The 18,676-nt window shown below is 43.8% G+C and overlaps 1 protein-coding gene across 1 annotated transcript in view; it reads right to left on the reverse strand.

Moving 5' to 3' along the window:
- Positions 1 to 18,676, reverse strand: part of LOC127571307 (macrophage-stimulating protein receptor-like) — a 143,027-nt gene that overhangs the window by 11,586 nt on the left and 112,765 nt on the right. Inside the window, 7 exon segments of the mRNA XM_052017578.1 lie at positions 1,503 to 1,684; positions 3,469 to 3,546; positions 6,635 to 6,844; positions 9,081 to 9,173; positions 10,377 to 10,533; positions 11,908 to 12,051; positions 14,972 to 15,187. Coding sequence (XP_051873538.1) covers positions 1,503 to 1,684; positions 3,469 to 3,546; positions 6,635 to 6,844; positions 9,081 to 9,173; positions 10,377 to 10,533; positions 11,908 to 12,051; positions 14,972 to 15,187 — 1,080 coding nt within the window.

The raw sequence follows: 18,676 nt of genomic DNA on the forward strand, positions 1-18,676 counted from the left end.
AAAATTATCAAATCAATTAAAACAAAAACTTGCTTTTTTACCAAACACAGGAATAGTGGCAGTAACAAAAATTGTCAACACTTCAGGTCGAAACCCTGCACAGCCCCTGATTATGTTCTGTGGGGTTCCTTTCCCCTGCAGATGCTGCTCTACTCACTGAGTTCCTCCAACAGATCATTTGTTGCTCCAGATTCCAACATCTGCTCTCTCTTGTGCCTCCAATAATGGCAATAACTTCACAGATGATTGGGAGCCACAAGACAACCAGTAAGTTCAGATGGAGAGCTAAACTATGTCATCACAGCCTCAGGAACACGATAGTTATAGAAAAAGCTACCACAATGTACTTACGTGTGGCATGATCTGCCAGGATGGCAGGCAAACAGAGCTTTTGCACTGTATCTTGGTACACTTGACAGTAGTAAAGCAATGCCATATAAACCAACACCCAATAAGGATTTTGGTAGTGCCAGACTAGCCAATTTTTTCGGCAATTGGATGCTACTTACATTAATATGCATAATAATTTATTTCACATTTTTTTACATGGTACGCAGTTGTATAAACATTTTCCAGTGAGCCCAGTAGGTTTAACAGGAGAGGGAAATACACAAGCACTCTGGACCCCGGCCCAAGCCACAAAGCTACCCAGGTTCCTGATCCTTGGTGACTCAAGCCTGATCCTAGGCCTGACTCAATCTGAACACCCAGCCCACAGTCCAGATCCTGGCCCCAGCTGCACTCTGTACCCCCAGCTCTGACCTTACACCCACTTACACTCTGGACCCCAGCTCACAGACTATTGAGTGAGATGGATACCGAACAATCAGACGCTGGATTATGGGAGTTTTACTGGAAAACATCTGATTATTTTTTAGATCAGTAGAAAGTGACTGGCCTCCTCATGCAGTATAACAATGATCAGAGGCTGTACATTCAGTACTGTGCTCTACCACTTGGTGGCATCATCTTAGAAGGGGACAGAAACCTGAGACAAACTGCGTTGGAACCTCATTGACAGCAGTGGCAGTAACTGTTGCCTTTAAACAGGAAGATTGTACACTGAGGAAGAAATTGGGGCATTTTACAGAAGACATGGTCAATGTGGAGATTTTCAAGTGGGAAAAGATCTTGGAAGACTGCAAGGGATCAGGAAAATAACCTGGATTCCAAGACTGGATAGCTACATACTACAGAGTGACAGCTCTTTAAATCATACTCACAATAATCCACAAGATGTGTTTCCGTTCAGCTCCTCTACTGCATCTCAAACAGATCATATTCTCTAATGACATGAGGGGGCTTCACTGCAGCCAGGAGACAGCAAAGCGGGGGAAAGTGACAGGGGGCGTCAAGCGTCGGGTGAGCCATCGGGTGACACCTGGGCCAATAGCAGAAAACCACCATCACACCACCCTCAGCCCACACAGGTGCTAACCCACTGCATCACCCTGCTCTCCCTATTCATGCACACTGATGGAGTACGATTCACCGTTACTTACTCGCTCTTCCTTACGGATAAAATGTCGGAGGTCTCCATGTTTCATATATGGCAATACTACCAACGGTAACCCTTCCTTAGGAAGGAAAATTCCCAACAAAGATAGGACATTTTCATGGTGGAAATCCTTCATGATAATGCCTTCCCTCAAAAACTGCTCCACCTCTTCAACATCTGAAATTCCTGTTGAAACACCACAATACAGAAAAGCAATTCAGCAGAATGCAGATTTTAAGTTGCAATAATACTTGGAAGCAGGACAGCATGAAGGGCAGGGAGTGCAGTGGGACTTTGAGACACTTTTGCATGTTTTATTTGCATGCTGGATTTGTGCATTTTTTAAATATATATTCATAGAAAGCATCCTACCTGGATGCATCATGGCTTGGTACAGCAACTGCTCTGCCCAGGACCGCAAGAAACTACAGAGTTGTGGACACAGCCCAGCGCATCACGGAAACCAGCCTCCCCTCCTTGGACTCTGTCTTTACCTCTTGCTGCCATGGTGAAGCAGCCAGCATAATCAAAGACCCCACCCACCCAGGTCATTCTCTCTTCTCTCCTCTTCCATCGGGTAGAAGATACAGGAGCCTGAGGGCACGTACCACCAGGCTTAAGGACAGCTTCTGTCCTACTGTGATAAGACTATTGAATGGTTCCCTAATACGATGAGATGGACTCTGACCTCACGATCTACCTTGTTGTGACCGTGCACCTTATTGTACTGCATTTTTTCTGTAGCTGTGACACTTTACTCTGTACTGTTGTTGTTTTTACCTGTACTACCTCAATACACTCTGTACTAACTCAATGTAACTGCACTGTGTAATGAATTGACCTGTACGATCGGTATGCAAGACAAGTTTTTCACTGTACCTCGGTAGAAGTGACAATAATAAACCAACAAAATACCAATAAAGGGATGTAGGCTTCACAAACAAAGCCAGCATTTAATTGCCCATCCCTATTTGCCCTTGAGAAGGTGGTGGTGAGCTGCCTTCTTAAACTGCCTAATAATTCCTGAGCTTCTGCCCCCACAGGGTTAAGAGCAATGGAGCTGAACTTGCTTCTAAAGTTGGAGATCTCAATGTCACATGTGTCAGGGTGGATCAAATATACTGTAGGTAAGTGACCGGAGCTGTTGGTCCATCTGAAGTGGAGCGAGGCTTTCCCCAAGATCCAAATAAGCTGAAGAAAGTGGAAACACAAGAGACTGCAGATGCTGGAATCTGGAGCAACACACAAAACGCTGGAGGAACTCAGTGGGTCAGGCAACATCATTGGGGGGAAAGGAATTGTCAACGTTTCTGGTCTCGACCCGAAACATCAACAACTCCTTTCCCCCTTCCCCCCACCCCTCCATTGAGTTCCTCCAGCAGGCTGTTCGTGCTGCAGTGTGAAGAAAGTATATTTCAGGAAATGTTAAGTCTCTTACTGAATCCACCCCAAAAGACGTGATATCCAATTCCTTCAGCAGTCAGTTCCTTGGTTCTGGTAAAGATTTGGGGTTGTCAGATACCTTCAAACCAATGTCAGATTACCAAGAGTACGAAGAGTGGGCATTTCCTTTGGTGGTTCAGGAATTCTCCCCAACACATCTCCTGGATAAGAATAAGGATGTGGGCTACATCGAGTCACAGTACACCACCCCTCTGAGGGCATAGTTTCATCCAAAAGACAGCACTCCCGGCAGTGACAAAGAACTTTGCCATTTCAATGAACAAAGAAATGGGGAAGGAAGATGGAATGAGTCCACAAACAAAAACTATTAGCATATCGTAGATTACTGTTGAGCACCACAACCACCAAGTGTGTCAGGGGCCTCAAAACAAGCCACTTGTGCAATCCCCTGGATGTGAAGCAGTGGATGGCCAAAGTTAGGAGATTAAGAGATTCTTAAAAAAAAACTAAATTAGGATGAAAGGATAAAACATCCATAAAACAATGACAGTGTGCTTTGTACGTACGATTCAATGACTTCACGGCGCAATGAATTTCCTTGTTCTGATCTTTGTACAGACCATGGTAAACGCTCCCAAAATGCCCTGTAATGAGACAAGCAATTTCAACTTCTTTCCTAATATCATGGAGATCTTTTTAATGCAACTTAATTTATAAATAAAACAAAACATTCATTTAATCCTTCCAGTAGATTTGTGGCCACATGAAAAGATTACCACATGCAAGAAACCAACACCATACTCTGCAATCTACAAGGCAAAGTTCACTTTGCCTAAAGAGTTTGCACTCTCATCCCATAGCAAAGCTTCAGCCGATAAGGCCAGAAAACTAAGGCATTACAAATTAGGTTCAGGTTTAGAGACTTCTAACACAGATATTAGAAGCCTAACACAGATATTTCTTGCATTTAACAACCTTGCTTAGGAGGCTGTTTCCATCTCTTGCCTAATCGAACATTAGAAGAAGAAATAGGCCACCTGGCACTTCGAGTCTGCTCCATTATTCATCCAGATGATGTTCCACCTCAGTGCCATTTGCCTGTGCTATCGCCATGTCCGTTGCTCCTTAATATCCAGAAATCTGTGAACTTAATGATTGAGCCTCTGCAGAGTTCAGAATAAAGAACTCCGAAGATTCACCAGCCTCTGAGTGAAGAAATTGCTCCTCATCTCAATCCTAAATGTTCTTCTCCATATTCCGAGACTGTGACCTCTGGTTTCTAGTCTCCTCAGCCAGAGGAAACACCCTCCCTGCATCCAGCCTGTCAAGCCCTGTAAGAATTCTGTAAGTTTCAATGGGAGCATGTCTCATTCTCCCAAACGTTAAAAAATACAGCTCCAGCCAGTTGGTAAACTACCACTGAACTCAATCAAGACCCAACATCATGGGATCCCTGGGTTTCATCGGACTCAATGGAGTTGGGAACTCAAAAGGGGAATGGAAGAAGACGTGAGTGATGTGGCTTATTGAGTGCAAAAGTGGCAAAGCAAATCCTCCTCCACTTGTGAATCCAGTAAACAGTACTATATCATCAGTAAATGATCGAGCTGGGCTGAAAGGGCCCCATTTCCGTATGATTCTATGATACTACCTCCTCACCAGTTCATTAGAGTCATAGAGTCATACAGCACGGAAACAGGCCCTTTGGTCCAACTAGTTCCATTTCCCCACGTTTGGCCCATATCCCTCTAAACCTTTCTAAAAATTTCCCTTCCAATTCTAAAAAGCTGGGAATAAACCCTTTCTTCCTGCTTCTATTCTGCAGCTCTCTGAGCTCTTCATAGTGAACTGTATTAGTTATCTATTCTCACTAGTAATAGTTTTATATTATAGGAACAGCACACTGAGCTTAAACAGCTCCTTCTGAGCTTCTTGCCTCCCTGCTTCATCTCACCTTAAGTGCAACTCATTTTATCTTCCTCCCTCGTGAGGCAAATTTGGGTGTCAAATTCAATACATTCATTATGGGCTGAAGCAGTGGTGGGGAGGTGAGATGGTGGGGGAGAACAGGTGAAAACATCTCACTCACTGTTGGTCTACATTATCTTCCACTTCCAAGGTCAAAGGGAGTTGGTGGATGGGGCGCTATGCCCTACAAATCACACACCATCATGACTTGGAAATATATTAGTTTCCTGTGAACTCAAATTTCAAAATTGTACAGGGAAGAAAACAAAATTAAATCAGATCATAGAGTCACAGAGTCACAGAAACAGTTGCTCCATCCCACCAAATCCATATCAACCATCGGACACCCATCTACACATCCCATTTTACTCTCCCCGCAATCAAATCAACACCTCTATCTCTACCACTCATCTACACACCAGAGCAATTTACAGTGGCTAATTAACCTACTAACCCATACATCTTTTGAATGTGGGAGGAAACCCACGTAGTCACAGGGAGAACATGCAAACTCCGGACAGGCAGCACCGGAGGTCAGGATTGAACCCAGGCTGCTGGAACTGTGTGGCAGCCAGTCTACTAGCTGCACCACTGTGCTGCCCTGAGAGGAGAGGAAAGGGCGTGACCAGGATATAGTAAAATTCAGTCCAGATGTATAACAGGCATCTGACACCATCTTAAATGTAAAATGATACCCCTGTCTTTTTCCCAAATAACATGATAAGCACGATCCAAGCCATGGCAGAGCAAGTAACATCACAGACATTGGGAGTGTGCACATACCAAGACTCATAGAACATAGAACAGTACAGCACAATACAGGCCCTTCAGCCCACAATGTTGTGCCGACCTATATAAACCTACTCCATGATCAATCTAACTCTTCCCTGCTACGCAGCCCATAACCTTCCATTTTTCTTACTTCCATGTGCCTATCTAAGAGTCTTTTAAATGTCCTTATTGTATCAGCCTCTACCACAACCCATGGCAGTGCATTCCAGGCACCCACCACTCTCTGTGTAAAAAACCTACCTCTGACATCTCCCCTAAACTTTCCTCTACTGACCTTAAACTGATGTCCTCTAGTATTGGCAATTGCTGCCCTGAGGAAAAGGTGCTGGCTGTCCACTCTATCTATGCCCCCTCATAATCTTATATAACTCTATCAAGTCGCCTTTCATCCTGCGTCGCTCCAAGGAGAAAAAGCCCTAGCTTGCTCAACTTTCCCCTCATAAGACAAGTTCTCCAATCCAGGCAGCATCTTGGTAAATCTCCTCTGCCACCCTCTCTAAAGCTTCCAAATCCTTCCTATAATGAGGTGAACACAATACTCCAAGTGTGATCTAACCAGAGTTTTATAGAGCTGCAACATTACCTTGTGGCTCTTGAACTCATTACCCTGACTAATGAAGGCCAGCACACCATATGCCTTCTTAACAACCCTGTCAACTTGCACGGCAATTTTGAGGGATCTATGGATTTGGACCCCAAGATCCCTCTGTTCCTCCACACTGCGAAGAATCCTGCCACTTATAAGAACAGCAAGAGGAAAAGATAGAATAGGCAGAGATAAACAGAGAGAGTGAGAGCTAGAATAATCAGACAAGAGAAAGTGTATGTGATGGCCAAAACTAACTTGCACCTTTATGGGTGTTGGCAATTCATGAGAAAGAAGTTTCGATGTTATGCCCTGCCAAACAGTGCTGTTCTGAGAGGTGCCAACCTGCCCCATGAACCTTCATGTCGACGAGGAGTCCTACTCACCTTTGCCAACCACTTGGTCCATGTACGCAGTTAAGCATTCACTCGGGATCAGGACATCTTTCACTTCTTCCAGCAGCTCAGTCCGCAGGTTCTCCGATGTAATTTCTCTCGGACCGAGCAGCGGGACCATTGCACCATCGGAGCTGTTCTTGTAACCAGTTCCCCGAAATGTAATCCCACTCGACCCAGATGATGGGCTGTGAGGATAACCTAAACAAGAATATTTTTTAAATACTCAGCAGTAGTATATCCTAAAGATTATTAAGTGACTAATGGTTATGATGCTTTGTCAGAATTAGAGTCATAGAGTGATACAACACGGAAACAAACCCTTTGGCCCAACTTGTCCTTGCCAACCAAACTGCCTACCTGACCTCGTCTCATTTGCCTGCATTTGCGATAAAGACACTATGTACATTGAAGTTATAGAGTCAAACAGCACGGAAATAGGCCCTTTGACCAAGCCAACCAAGATTCCCATCTAAGCGGGTCCCATTTGCCGGTGTTTGGCCCATATCCCTCTAATCCTTTCTTATTCATGTACCCGTCCAAATTCTTCACACATTTGTCACATATACTATGTGAACCTTGTTTTAGTGCACAAGGCAATGATTGGTTACAGCTGGAATCAAGGGAGAATACCAAATAGTTTCTTTCTGAACTGATGTTTTGATATTTCAAACTTATATACTGCCTTTCACAATCTCAGGATGTCCCAAAGCACATTGCAGGAAACATGGAAATCAATGTGCATTCGAGAAGGTTCTGCCCACAGCAATGACATCAGTTTAATATGAATAGAACATCGGTTGAAGGATCGAATTTATCAGGAAAACTGGGAGACTCTCCTGATTTTTGCAGAAGTTGCACTGTGTGATGATAGACACAAAAAAAAATTGGAAGATATCATTCAATGAATGCAAAACATCTCTGAACCGTTGCAGCTTCTGTTGTTATTGATGAGTTTTCCATGGGGGCCTACGTGGAATGGAAAAAAGCACAGTTCATAACAGTAAAAACTCTTTCAACAAATGTATCAGCTGGGGTCAGCCAAAAGTCATAGAGTAATACAGCACAGAAACAGGCCCTTTGGCCCAACTCGTCCATGCCGACCATGGTGCCCACCAAGTTAGTCCCATTTGCCTGCATTTGACCTATATCCCTCTAAATCCCTCCCATCCATGTGCTTAACCAAATGTCTTTTAAATGTTGTTATTGTACCGGCCTCAACCACTTCCTCTGGCAGCTCGATCCATATACGCACCCACCCTCTGCGGTGAAGAAATTGCCCCTCCGGTCTCTTTTAAATCTTTCACCTCTCACCTTACACCTATGGTCTTTTAAGAAACTTTTGGATAGGTACATGGAGCTGAGAAAAACAGAGGGCTATAGGTAAGCCTAGCAATTTCAGAGGTAGGGACATGCTCGGCACAGCTTTGTGAGGGGCCTGAACTGTGCTGTAGGTTTTCTATGTTTCTATGTTTCTATGCCCTCTAGTCTTCAGTTCCCCTTCCCTAGGAAAAAGATTATGTGCATTCACCTCATCTCTATACCCCCTCATGATTTTATAAACCTCTATAAAGTCACCCTCAATCTCCTACATTCCAAGCAATAAAGTCCTAGCCTGCCCAAGCTCTCCCTATAACCTAGTCCCTCGATGGTATTAAGAAAAGCTGAGTATTGTTAGTGTACATGTAGAAACTGACAGCTTTTGGTTGGTGTTGCTGAGGAGCGAGGTATCGACCAGGAATAGAAATAGGCTGACTCTGGATGAATGCATGAAATATGAACCGATAGTGTGGGGACGAAAGTGAATCCCATCACTAGTGATTCTTTAGTTGGCGATTCATCATTGCTGCCATCAAGCTTTTTGGATTCTCTCCACCATCCGTCAACTGGTGTAACATACTATAGGCTGAAAATCCATGAATTGGACTTCAAACCTCTTTGCCTCTTTGCCTCACTTAACACAGTTCTTGAAAATCTACTTCTTTGGTCACCTGACTTCCAACATTCTTTATGTAGCTCAGTGTTAGGTCTTTCTGAAAACAGCCTCACGAAGCATCTTCTTACCAACCTAACGGTGCTATATAACTGGAAATTGTTGTAGTGGTAGTAGTAGTAGTGAGGGTGGAACCCTTGTAGAATATCTTTTACTTATAAGGGCACACTTGGAGGCCACTCAGCCCATCTGGTCAAGGGGAACAGTCCCATTCATCCCATTCCCTCTCACCTCCCTGTCTCATCTCCCATTAGCCCCGTCCCCCCTCATTCCTTACCTTACTGCAACTAATTCTGGGATTCTACAGAAATATGGACAGGTAAGACTATTTTTAAAACATGGCCTGTTTTGAAAAATGACGCTGTAAAACATTTACAAATTTATTTGCAAATTACGAACAAACTGCTTTTACAGGGACAGAAACTAACTTTAAACTGGACTTACGAGAGTTCCTGTAATCACTGGGAACAGGTGGTACCGTGTTGAGAGACATCATGTTAACTGAAGCTTCTAAGCGGCTCATTAAGTCTGCATGCTCTGAAAAATAAGACATTTTTGTCAGCCTTCACATTAAACTAATATAAACTGATACAGTGGATCATAGTGGGGGCAATGGAATGGGTAAGCTGAACATCCAGGTGAATGCTCTTCCTAGGCCATTTTAATAGGCTTCAGTCAACTGATGTAATGTACTATAGATTGCAAATCCACTAATAGCAGAACAAAAGATACTTCTGTGCTACAGATTAGGTTGGATCCATGTTGGGGGAGGGTCATAAACTGCCTCACAGTGAACACAATCTCTTCAACCAGAGAAAAGAATTTTACACCAAATTTAAACCACCAGATTCTGACAGCAACAAAGGTTAAGCAAAGTCTTCTTGTCATCCAATATCCACACTGATGTGCCTTCCAACAGTGCTTCTGGATCAAGATTGGGAACCAAAACTCTGGTTAGCTTTTTGTTTTAAACTTCTTCCCTAGTGCCTGGGCTGCTGGAACATTGATTCAGTACCTGAGGAGTTGTATTGATTAAGGGAAGCTAGACCAACATAGATAAGGAATGTTCCAATAAAGTTCTGCTGTGGATGATATAGTGCTACACCGTGGCTCCCTCATTGTCAGAGGTCCCAATCCAATCCTTAATTACAAGAATCAGAACCTTGTACCAGTGATACAAAAGGCAGACGCTCATGAAGGTGAGGAGGCTGACCTAATTACTGATCAACAGACTCATCAAATCAGCTGTCTCTGAAGCCAGAGGTCTTCTGGTTGGAGAGTGGTTTTTCTGCTTTGGGGCCATAGTGCAGTACTGAGGCATATTTCAAATAACCCCGGAGGAAAGAGTAGATTAGTGTCTGTTATGTGTGATCCCCAAGCTAATCTCGCTAATAACTGCTTTCTAGTGTGGAAGATCCAGTTAGAAAAAGGGATCTAATTTACTTTACTCCTCTGATCCAGCCATGGTCATCTATTGATAACCGATTGCCTAGGACCCAATTCAATTATGTAGAAGGTCTAGTCAAGATGCCCAAAGTAGGAGCATTTTTCCCCAATGTGGAATGATTTTATTCCTTCGTTCTTCACCTACCCCTCTCCCTACCCACCCAGTCCAGCTTGATGAGCAACTTGCCCCTTTCTCAACCCTGTCCCATCACCCTATCCATCTGAAGACGGTCAGTAACCCAGAACTGTTGTCATGGTGGAGTCAGGCATCAGATTAAGGAAAAAAGCCGTTACCTTTGCTTTTCTTCTTGTATATCACCAGCACAACGACCAGAATCACAATCGCCACAAGGAAGACAATGGTTCCAATGGTAATCCCCACAATTGTGTTGATATTTTCATCGACATAGATGACGTACCCAATGAAGTACTCCACGTGATTCACCCAGAGCTTGCAGTGCAGGTGGCAAAATAAAAAGATCAAATTGACAAGTTGAGTCTTGACTGAGAACAATAAAGGACTAAAATTTTCCCCACCAACCATGATTAATTACAATATCTAACCCAAACCATCTGGCAGGAAATGCACCAACAACAAAACATTAGGGTGACTGAGAAACAGGCACTTTGGCCAACTCATCCATGCCAACTGTGTTGCCTACCTACAGTATGCTAATTTTTTATATATTTGATATTCACTCAAGGGACGTGGGCTTTGCAGGCTAAGCCAGCAGTTAATTCACCATCTCTAGTTGCCCTTGAGGAGGTAGTGGTGAGCTGCCTTTTTGAACCACTGCAGTCCTTGAAGTGTGGATATACCCTCAATGCTGTTGGGACTTATCTGGATGCATCACGGCATGGTACTGCAACTGCTCTGCCCAGGACTGCAAGAAACTGCAGAGAGTTGTGGACACAGCCCAGTTCGTCAAGGAAACCAGCCTCCCCTACTTGGACTCTGTCTTTACCTCTCGCTGCCTTGGCGAAGCAGCCAGCATAATCAAAGACCCCACCCACCAGGGTCATTCTCTCTTCTCTCCTCTTCCATCCTATCACGGGGAGACTATTTCAATCAATGTTCTTAAATTGGACACCATTACTCAAACATCAATTTTAAAGGACTTCGTCTACTTCTGGTAATCCAAAGATTGTAAGAAATATAAAGAGCAGGGGGTGGGAACATAACACAACATCAGAACATGAGAAATAAGGGCAGTAGATGCCCATTAAGCCCTCAGGCCTATTGTGTCTTTCAATAAGACTGTAGCTGATCTTCCACCTCAAACACCATTTTTTCTGCCCAACCTCCATATCCAGGAAATCTTTTAATACTCAGAAATCTACCGATCTATGTTTTAAATGCTGTCAATGATTGAGCCTACACAACCCTCCAGGATAAAGAAGTCTTCATCCTCCAAACGAAGAAATTTCTCCTCATTTCAATCCTTAATGGCCGACATCTTATTTTGAGATTCCTCCATTCCAGATTCCTTAGCCAGGTGAAATATCTGCCCTGTCCCTACCCTATGAAGTCCTCTCTCCACTTTTTAACCAGCAATTCTGGGAGTTATGAGCTCATAATTTCTTAGTCTCTGGGAAGGAACCTAACCACTGATCAGCTATTACATGAAGATATATGATGAAACCGGAAATGATATGGCCTAACACTTTAGGATGTTATATTCAGAGGTACAAAGGATTCCTTCTGGAGCTCTTTACAAATGGAAATCATTAACCAATCTTATAATAAAATGCTTCAAATTTTGCCAGAAAGCTCTCAGCAGAAAACAATTGCCCTGCGGAGAGTTACAAAGTTCAAATTGTAAACCTTGACTGGAAGTCCTTCGCTGGGAATCAGTTCCGCTTGGATTCTGCAGGTGATCTCTTGAATCAGTATTTTTGCATCACAGATGGTGTCTCCCACGACAAGAGTCACATTCAAGCAATCCTTCAGCTTCAGCAGCATGACATGCTATCTCCATTGGAAGAAAAAGAAAATCTCACATTAGGCAGACAAATAAATTAACCTTTGCCCCTTTTCACAACCTCACAGCTGAAAGAAAACCAGCAGTTCTGAAGGAAACCGCCGCTCGTGTCTTAGAATGTCTTGAATTTCCGCCAGCACGCAGCCTGACAGGGAGATCCTGGACATCTGAAGGTCAGTCCCCTTTGTGTCTAACTGTCCGCTCCAACACTGGATCCCTCAGGAATGCAATGCACAGCTCCTCTTCGCTCCATGTCAGGGAGGAACAGCTACCTCATCCATTTAGAAAAACTTGTACTGATTTTACATAATTTCAATGTTTTAAACATAGAACAGTAGGGCACAGTACGGGCCCTTCAGCCCACAACATTGTGCCGACCTATATACTGTGTACGCCTACCCCCTGATCAATTTAACTCTTCCCTGCTCCACAGTCCATAACCCTCTTATTTTTCTTACTTCCATGAGAGTCTTTTCAATGTCCCTATTGTATCAGCCTCTACCACCACCCCCGGCAGTGCGTTCCAGGCACCCACCACTCTCTGTGTAAAAAACCCACCTCTGACATCTCCCCTAAACATTCCTCTACTGACCTTAAACTGATGTCCTCAGGTATTGGCCATTGCCGCCCTGGAGAAAAGGTGCTGGCTGTCCACTCTATCTATACCCCTCATAATCTTATACACCTCTAACAAGTCACCTCTCATCTTGCGTCGCTCCAAAGAAACCCTAGCTTGCTCAACCTTTCCTCATAAGACATGTTCTCTAATCCAGGCAGTATGCTGGTAAATCTCCTCTGCACCCTCTCCAAAGCTTCCACATCCTTCCTATAATGAGGTAACCAGAACTGAACACAATACCCTAAGTGTGGTCTAACCAGAGTTTTATAGAGCTGCAACAATACCTCGCAGCTCTTGAACTCAGTACCCCGACAAATGAAGGCCAGCACACCATATGCCCCAAGATCCCTCTGTTCCTCCACACTGCTACAAATCCTGCCATTAATTTTGTACTCCACCTTCATATTTGTTCTTCCAAAGTTCACACTTTTCAGGATTGAACTCCATCTGCCACTTATACGCCCAACTCTGCATCCTGTCTATATCCTGTTGTAACCTACGACAACCTTCTACACTAACCACAACCCCTCCAACCTTTGTATCATCTACAGACTTACAAACCCATCCCTCCACTTCCTCATCCAAGTCATTTATAAAAATCACAAAGAGGAGTCCCAGAACAGATCCCTGCGGAACACCACTGGTCACCAACCTCCAGGCAGAATACTCTCCATCTACCACCACCCTCTGCCTTCTGTGGGCAAGCTAATTCCGAATCCACTCAGCCAAGTCTCCAGGGATCCCATGCCTCATGACTTTCTGGATGAACCTACCATGTGGAACCTTGTCAAACGCCTTACTAAAGTCCATATACACCACATCCACTGCTCTATCTTCATCAATTTGCTTTCTTAATTATTTCTCATTGTTTTAATACGTCTTACTTCTTTTGTTTCAATTTTTATTTTCTAAGAATTAGTCAAATCTATTTTAGTAGCTTGTAAATGTCTCTATCAAAGACATTAAATCTATTAACTAAGCCTTTGACAATTGACTGAGGCGTGGTCACCCCTTGTTGCCCCTCTACCTCACTGGACCCATCTCAAGTACTGAGCTGAGTGCTGAGTTCATTTGGCTCCCACATCCAGAAATCACAAATACAAGCTAAAGAGGATGATTGGCGGCAAGTCTGGTCACTACGTGGTCAAACGAAAACATGCAGATAAAGATTGACCTGTTGGCTCCGTGTTTGAACTCGTCATTCTGGGAGTTGCTAACCCGCCAGTATCTGGGCCAACGGCAAACACTTCTCCTCCCTTTGCTGGGTACGTCATCATCTTTCAGAAAATGGTTGTTCAGAAGTCCAGGGGTGCCCTTTGTCAAGTGTTTGCGATGATTAAAGGAAACAATCGGGTAGATGGAGTTAAACAATTTCCCTTTTTGGGTGAATTGAGGAAGAGGTAGAACTAGAACCGGGACACATTATCAGAAAGCTCTTCTTCACATAGGGTAAGACAAATTTGGAGCCCACCTACATGGCCCAAGTCACTCACAAAAATATCAAGGTCGGTCAATTGAAAGTTCCAAAAGTGATAAAATGGTACTGTGGCATATGTGTCAGACACAGATTTGCATGTTCAGGGAACTCCTCTGTACTGTATCAGTTAAGCTTCATGATGGGAAATCTGTAAGCACTGCCCCAGGTAATAAGGTAATTCACCACGCTGGTCACTAGTTCTTTGTTGGTCAGCTCAAAACAGAGAAATCCATCCCAGGGAACAAATTTCCAATTTAATCAGAAGATACTTACAATACAAAAAAAAATTCATAGTTTCTCGTAGGAGCTGAACAACCAAATTGGAACACAAGAGCAGAGGGACACCATTCAGCCCCTTGAATTTGTCTGACCATTCGATGGCTGACCTCTGACAATACAACTTTACTCCAGTATCTCTTAATACCTATGGTGAACAGAATTTTACATCTGAAATTGGTAAGACTTAATCACAGATTCGTTTCAATCCACTTGGGACACATTCTCAAAACCGTGAGTTAAAAGCTGCACATTATGGCTAACTCAAGTGGAAGGTGAGCCAGAGGAACACTAAGATTCGGACAAGGTTGATCCCAGTCTCAAGATATTCACAGTTTCCACCAATAATTAGGAGAACCCACAGTATCTTGGTCTGGTCCAAACTCAAGTTGGAAGGTTTTGCTCTCACAACTCCAGCTCTTCTGCACCACTGCCAAGCACTTCTGACTGATCTCCAAAACATCTCTGTTCATCTGTCGGGATACTGTCATTTATGGTAAAAAAAAATTCTTTGCATTTAAAACCATCAACTCACATGTAACTCAATCTCATCTTCACCCTTCGTCAGCTTGCATATCTTCTCCTCATTTTCAAATGGGATAACCTCGTAGTTCTGCATGTACTCTATGTCAAATGCCTTTTGGGGTGATACACCATCCATGATCACGGTAAGCTTCCCTTCGGCTTCATCTTCCTTGATCGCAGGAGTCTGGCAGATCATTACGTCATTAGACTCTGGCTCTCCGCATGCCTGCAGGTAACAGGAAGGGCATTCGTGAATGAAGCTGTTCTGATTCATTTATCTGGCTCACACAGGTGCTTCAAAGTATGCAGACAAATCCTGGGCAGTGGAAGCAAGGGAAAGGAGGCTGGTGTTAGAGATGTTGTGCCTTTTAACGATAATGCAACAACTGTAATGAGTAAACATTTTCAGGTCAGACGATGTTGCCAAGATGGAGGACAACCACACTACAGGCTTGTGAGCAGCTTGGAAGCAATATATAGAATTCACTAAGAACCCACAAAAAGTGATTCAGAAAACCTTACTTAAAGGAACAATAGCTACTGGAGGCAGCAAACACCACATGGTGTCAGAAAGCAGTTTTGAACAAGTTATATTGACTGAGTGTGGGTTTCCTTGGAACATTGACGTGTTGCTGAGAAATGCTTCACGGATCATTAAAGGACAGCCTGGGAGTAAGGCGAGACTGAAAGACAGATTGTGAATTCACCTTCTGGAACTGGTGACGGACGGCTACGTAGCCAGATACTAGATAGGTACAACTCCACTGAGACAGCACGTGGTGCATGAGTAACGAGAAACACTACACTTGGTTTCTTTCCATTAGATAGTGTACCCTAGCCTGTGTACTGGAAGATGAATCAGATAAAGCCACCTCAGTATCCCTTTTTCAGTGTTTGGGATGTAGCTATCACTGTTATGCCAGATTTATTGCCCTTGCTTAATTGCCTTTGTGTAGGTAGGCGGTGATAAGCACTAACTTGAACCACCAACATTCTTCAATTAAGTCATGATGTGTTAAATGCCTCCACTTCCCTGAAAAACTTGAATCTGTTTCATCATGTGGAAAGGTGAAGTGGTTCTCAAGGGATTCAAGAACTTCTTCCCATGTCTTATTGGTGGGTCTGATTGTTCAACAGAGCTTCAAGTAAAGGTACACCATAGTCCTGTTGGGGAGGGAGTTCCAGGATTTAAACTCAGCAATAATTTATGAACAATGATTTATTTTCAAATCAAAATGGTAGTGCGAGTTGGAAGTGAACCTGCAGGTGATGGTGTTCCCATTTACCCAAAGACTTTGCTGTTTTTGGATTTGGGAGATGCTCTCAGAGTAGCCTGGGTGAGTAACTGCAGTGTATTTTGTGGATGGCATGCACTGCAGCCACTGTGTGCAGATGGTGTACGAATCAAGCGGGTTTCTTTGTCCTGAATAGTATTGAGCACCTTGAGTCTTATTGGAGGAGCACTCATCCAATCAAGACATACACCGAGTATTCCATCACACTCCAGAATGGAGACCTGAAGGTGGGGGAAAGGCTTTATGGTGTCAGAAGATGAGTCAGTCACCTAGAACGGTCATGCTCTGAGCTGGTCTTATAGTCATTGTATATTTGTCCTGGCCCAATTGAGCTTCTGGTCAAAGGTGATGCCAAAGGTGCTGATGGTGGGGATTTAGAAAAGGTAATACCAAGGGTAAGTAGGTAGAATTGGAGGCAAGTAACATACCAAAGGAATGGAAGCAATAGAAAGAGGAATCTTCTCTTTTTATCAAGTTGTAATGACTAACAAAGAGGAGAAAGCATTAGTAAAGATGTTGTGGTATCTGGTTGGTTACTGAGATAATGAGCCCTGCCGACCAATCGGGCCTACCGATGAGGCACTGGAAGAAGATCTCAAAGCCTCTGAGAATTACTGCAAGGCTCCACACAATCAGACAGAAAACAGATTCAAGTTTTTTAGGGAAATGGGGAGATTTTTGACACATACTTGGTGAACTGAAGTTGCTGGCTTGCAAGTTGTAACTTCTGAGACCTTCGGGGCCTTCTGATCCACAAAAAGATTTTATGTGCAAGCTGCGATGCAAAACTGAGGAAGCCTCTGTTGAGAGAAACAGACCTAGGCCTGCCAATGCACATAAAATCATATTGGCCTCAGAGATGTGAAGCCAGAGGGAGCCGGAAATGCAGGCAACACAATTGTGTTGATGCAGTCAAAAAAGAAGTATGAATCCAGGAGCAAATATCGTGAATACTGGAGGAGAGATACCCAGATTATGGGAGGGAATGCCGCAAATTCAAAAAATTAATTTTCGTCCCAATGCAATGGGAGCAAACAGAAAAATACTAATGAAGGGACAAAGTCAGGCCATATGCCAAGCACGCTTGCAGAGAATACAGTGAGATCAAAGTCATGGCAGTGACTCAGAGAGGAAATGAAGAGGTAAAAGGACTGGTCACAATGTACAACTGTATAACTGTACAACTGTAGTGTCCCTGGGTAAATGGAACCTCAGCAGCCCAAAGCATGGAAAGCATAACTGGAAGAGAACTGCATCCCATTTCAGTTATGAGGATAGGCTGGATTTGTCTCCCCTGGAGTAGAGGAGGCTGAGGGGGTACCTGTATAGAGTTATACAAAATTATGAGGGGAATTAATAATAGGAAACCTTTCCCCATCGGAACAGTGTCTAAAACAGAGGGCATAGCTTTAGGGTTAGTGGGTAAGAGGTTCAGAGGGGGATTTGAGGAGGAATTTTTTTCACCCAGAGGTTGGTTGGAATCTGGAATCCAATGCCTGAGGAGGTGACGGAGGCAGATACTCTCAAAACATTTAGTAGCATCGAGACAAGGACTTGAATCACCAAAGGCACAGAAGGCCACAGACCAAGTGTCAGTAAATGAGGTTACTGTCAATGTGTCCTTGATGGTCAGCACGGATGTGGTGAGCCAAAGGGCTTGTTTCTGTCTACACGATGATGCTGGAGGAACTCAGCAAGCCAGGCAGCAGGCAGTCAATATTTCGGGTCAGGACCCTTCCCACCTACGTCCGTGACACATCCCTGGTCCAATCCCTTCCCACCTATGTCTGTGACACATCTATTGTCTCCGTATGCTCTTGCCCCACAGAGCTCATATCCTCGTATCCGGACACTATCCTTTCCCCCCTGGTCCAATCCCTTCCCACCTACGTCCCTGACACATCATGTCTGCTTTTCTCCACAGATGCTGCCTGGCCTGCTGAACTCCTCCAGCATCATCGTGCTTTTCATCTAGATTCCGGCATCTGCAGACCTTTATTTCTCTTGTTTCTGTTCTATATGGCTCAGTTCAACCAGGCCAAAATAAACAGCAACCAGTTACAAGCAGATGTGGGAGGACTATTCACAACTGAAATATCTCATGGACTCTATGTTGGAGTGTATAAAATGCTATAAAAAGAAAAGGTCATGAAAATATTCAGCATGTCAGACAGCATCAGTGGAGAGAGAAACAGAGTAAAGTTTCAGGTCAGTGACCCTTCATCAGATGACCACTAATGCCCAATTACTGTGCTCTGCACCAAGTTGTGACAGGTAGAAAGTCACAAGATTTGTTGTAGGATCCAACACCAAGCTATATCACTAAGCTCACACTTGAGTCATCATGTACTGTGGAGCAACACACTTAGACAGGAGGCATCATGTATGTCCGTTGCAATAGCTGACGCTCAACTTGAAGC

Source organism: Pristis pectinata, chromosome 6 (genome assembly GCF_009764475.1).
Source record: "Pristis pectinata isolate sPriPec2 chromosome 6, sPriPec2.1.pri, whole genome shotgun sequence".
Taxonomy (NCBI): Eukaryota; Metazoa; Chordata; class Chondrichthyes; order Rhinopristiformes; family Pristidae; genus Pristis; species Pristis pectinata.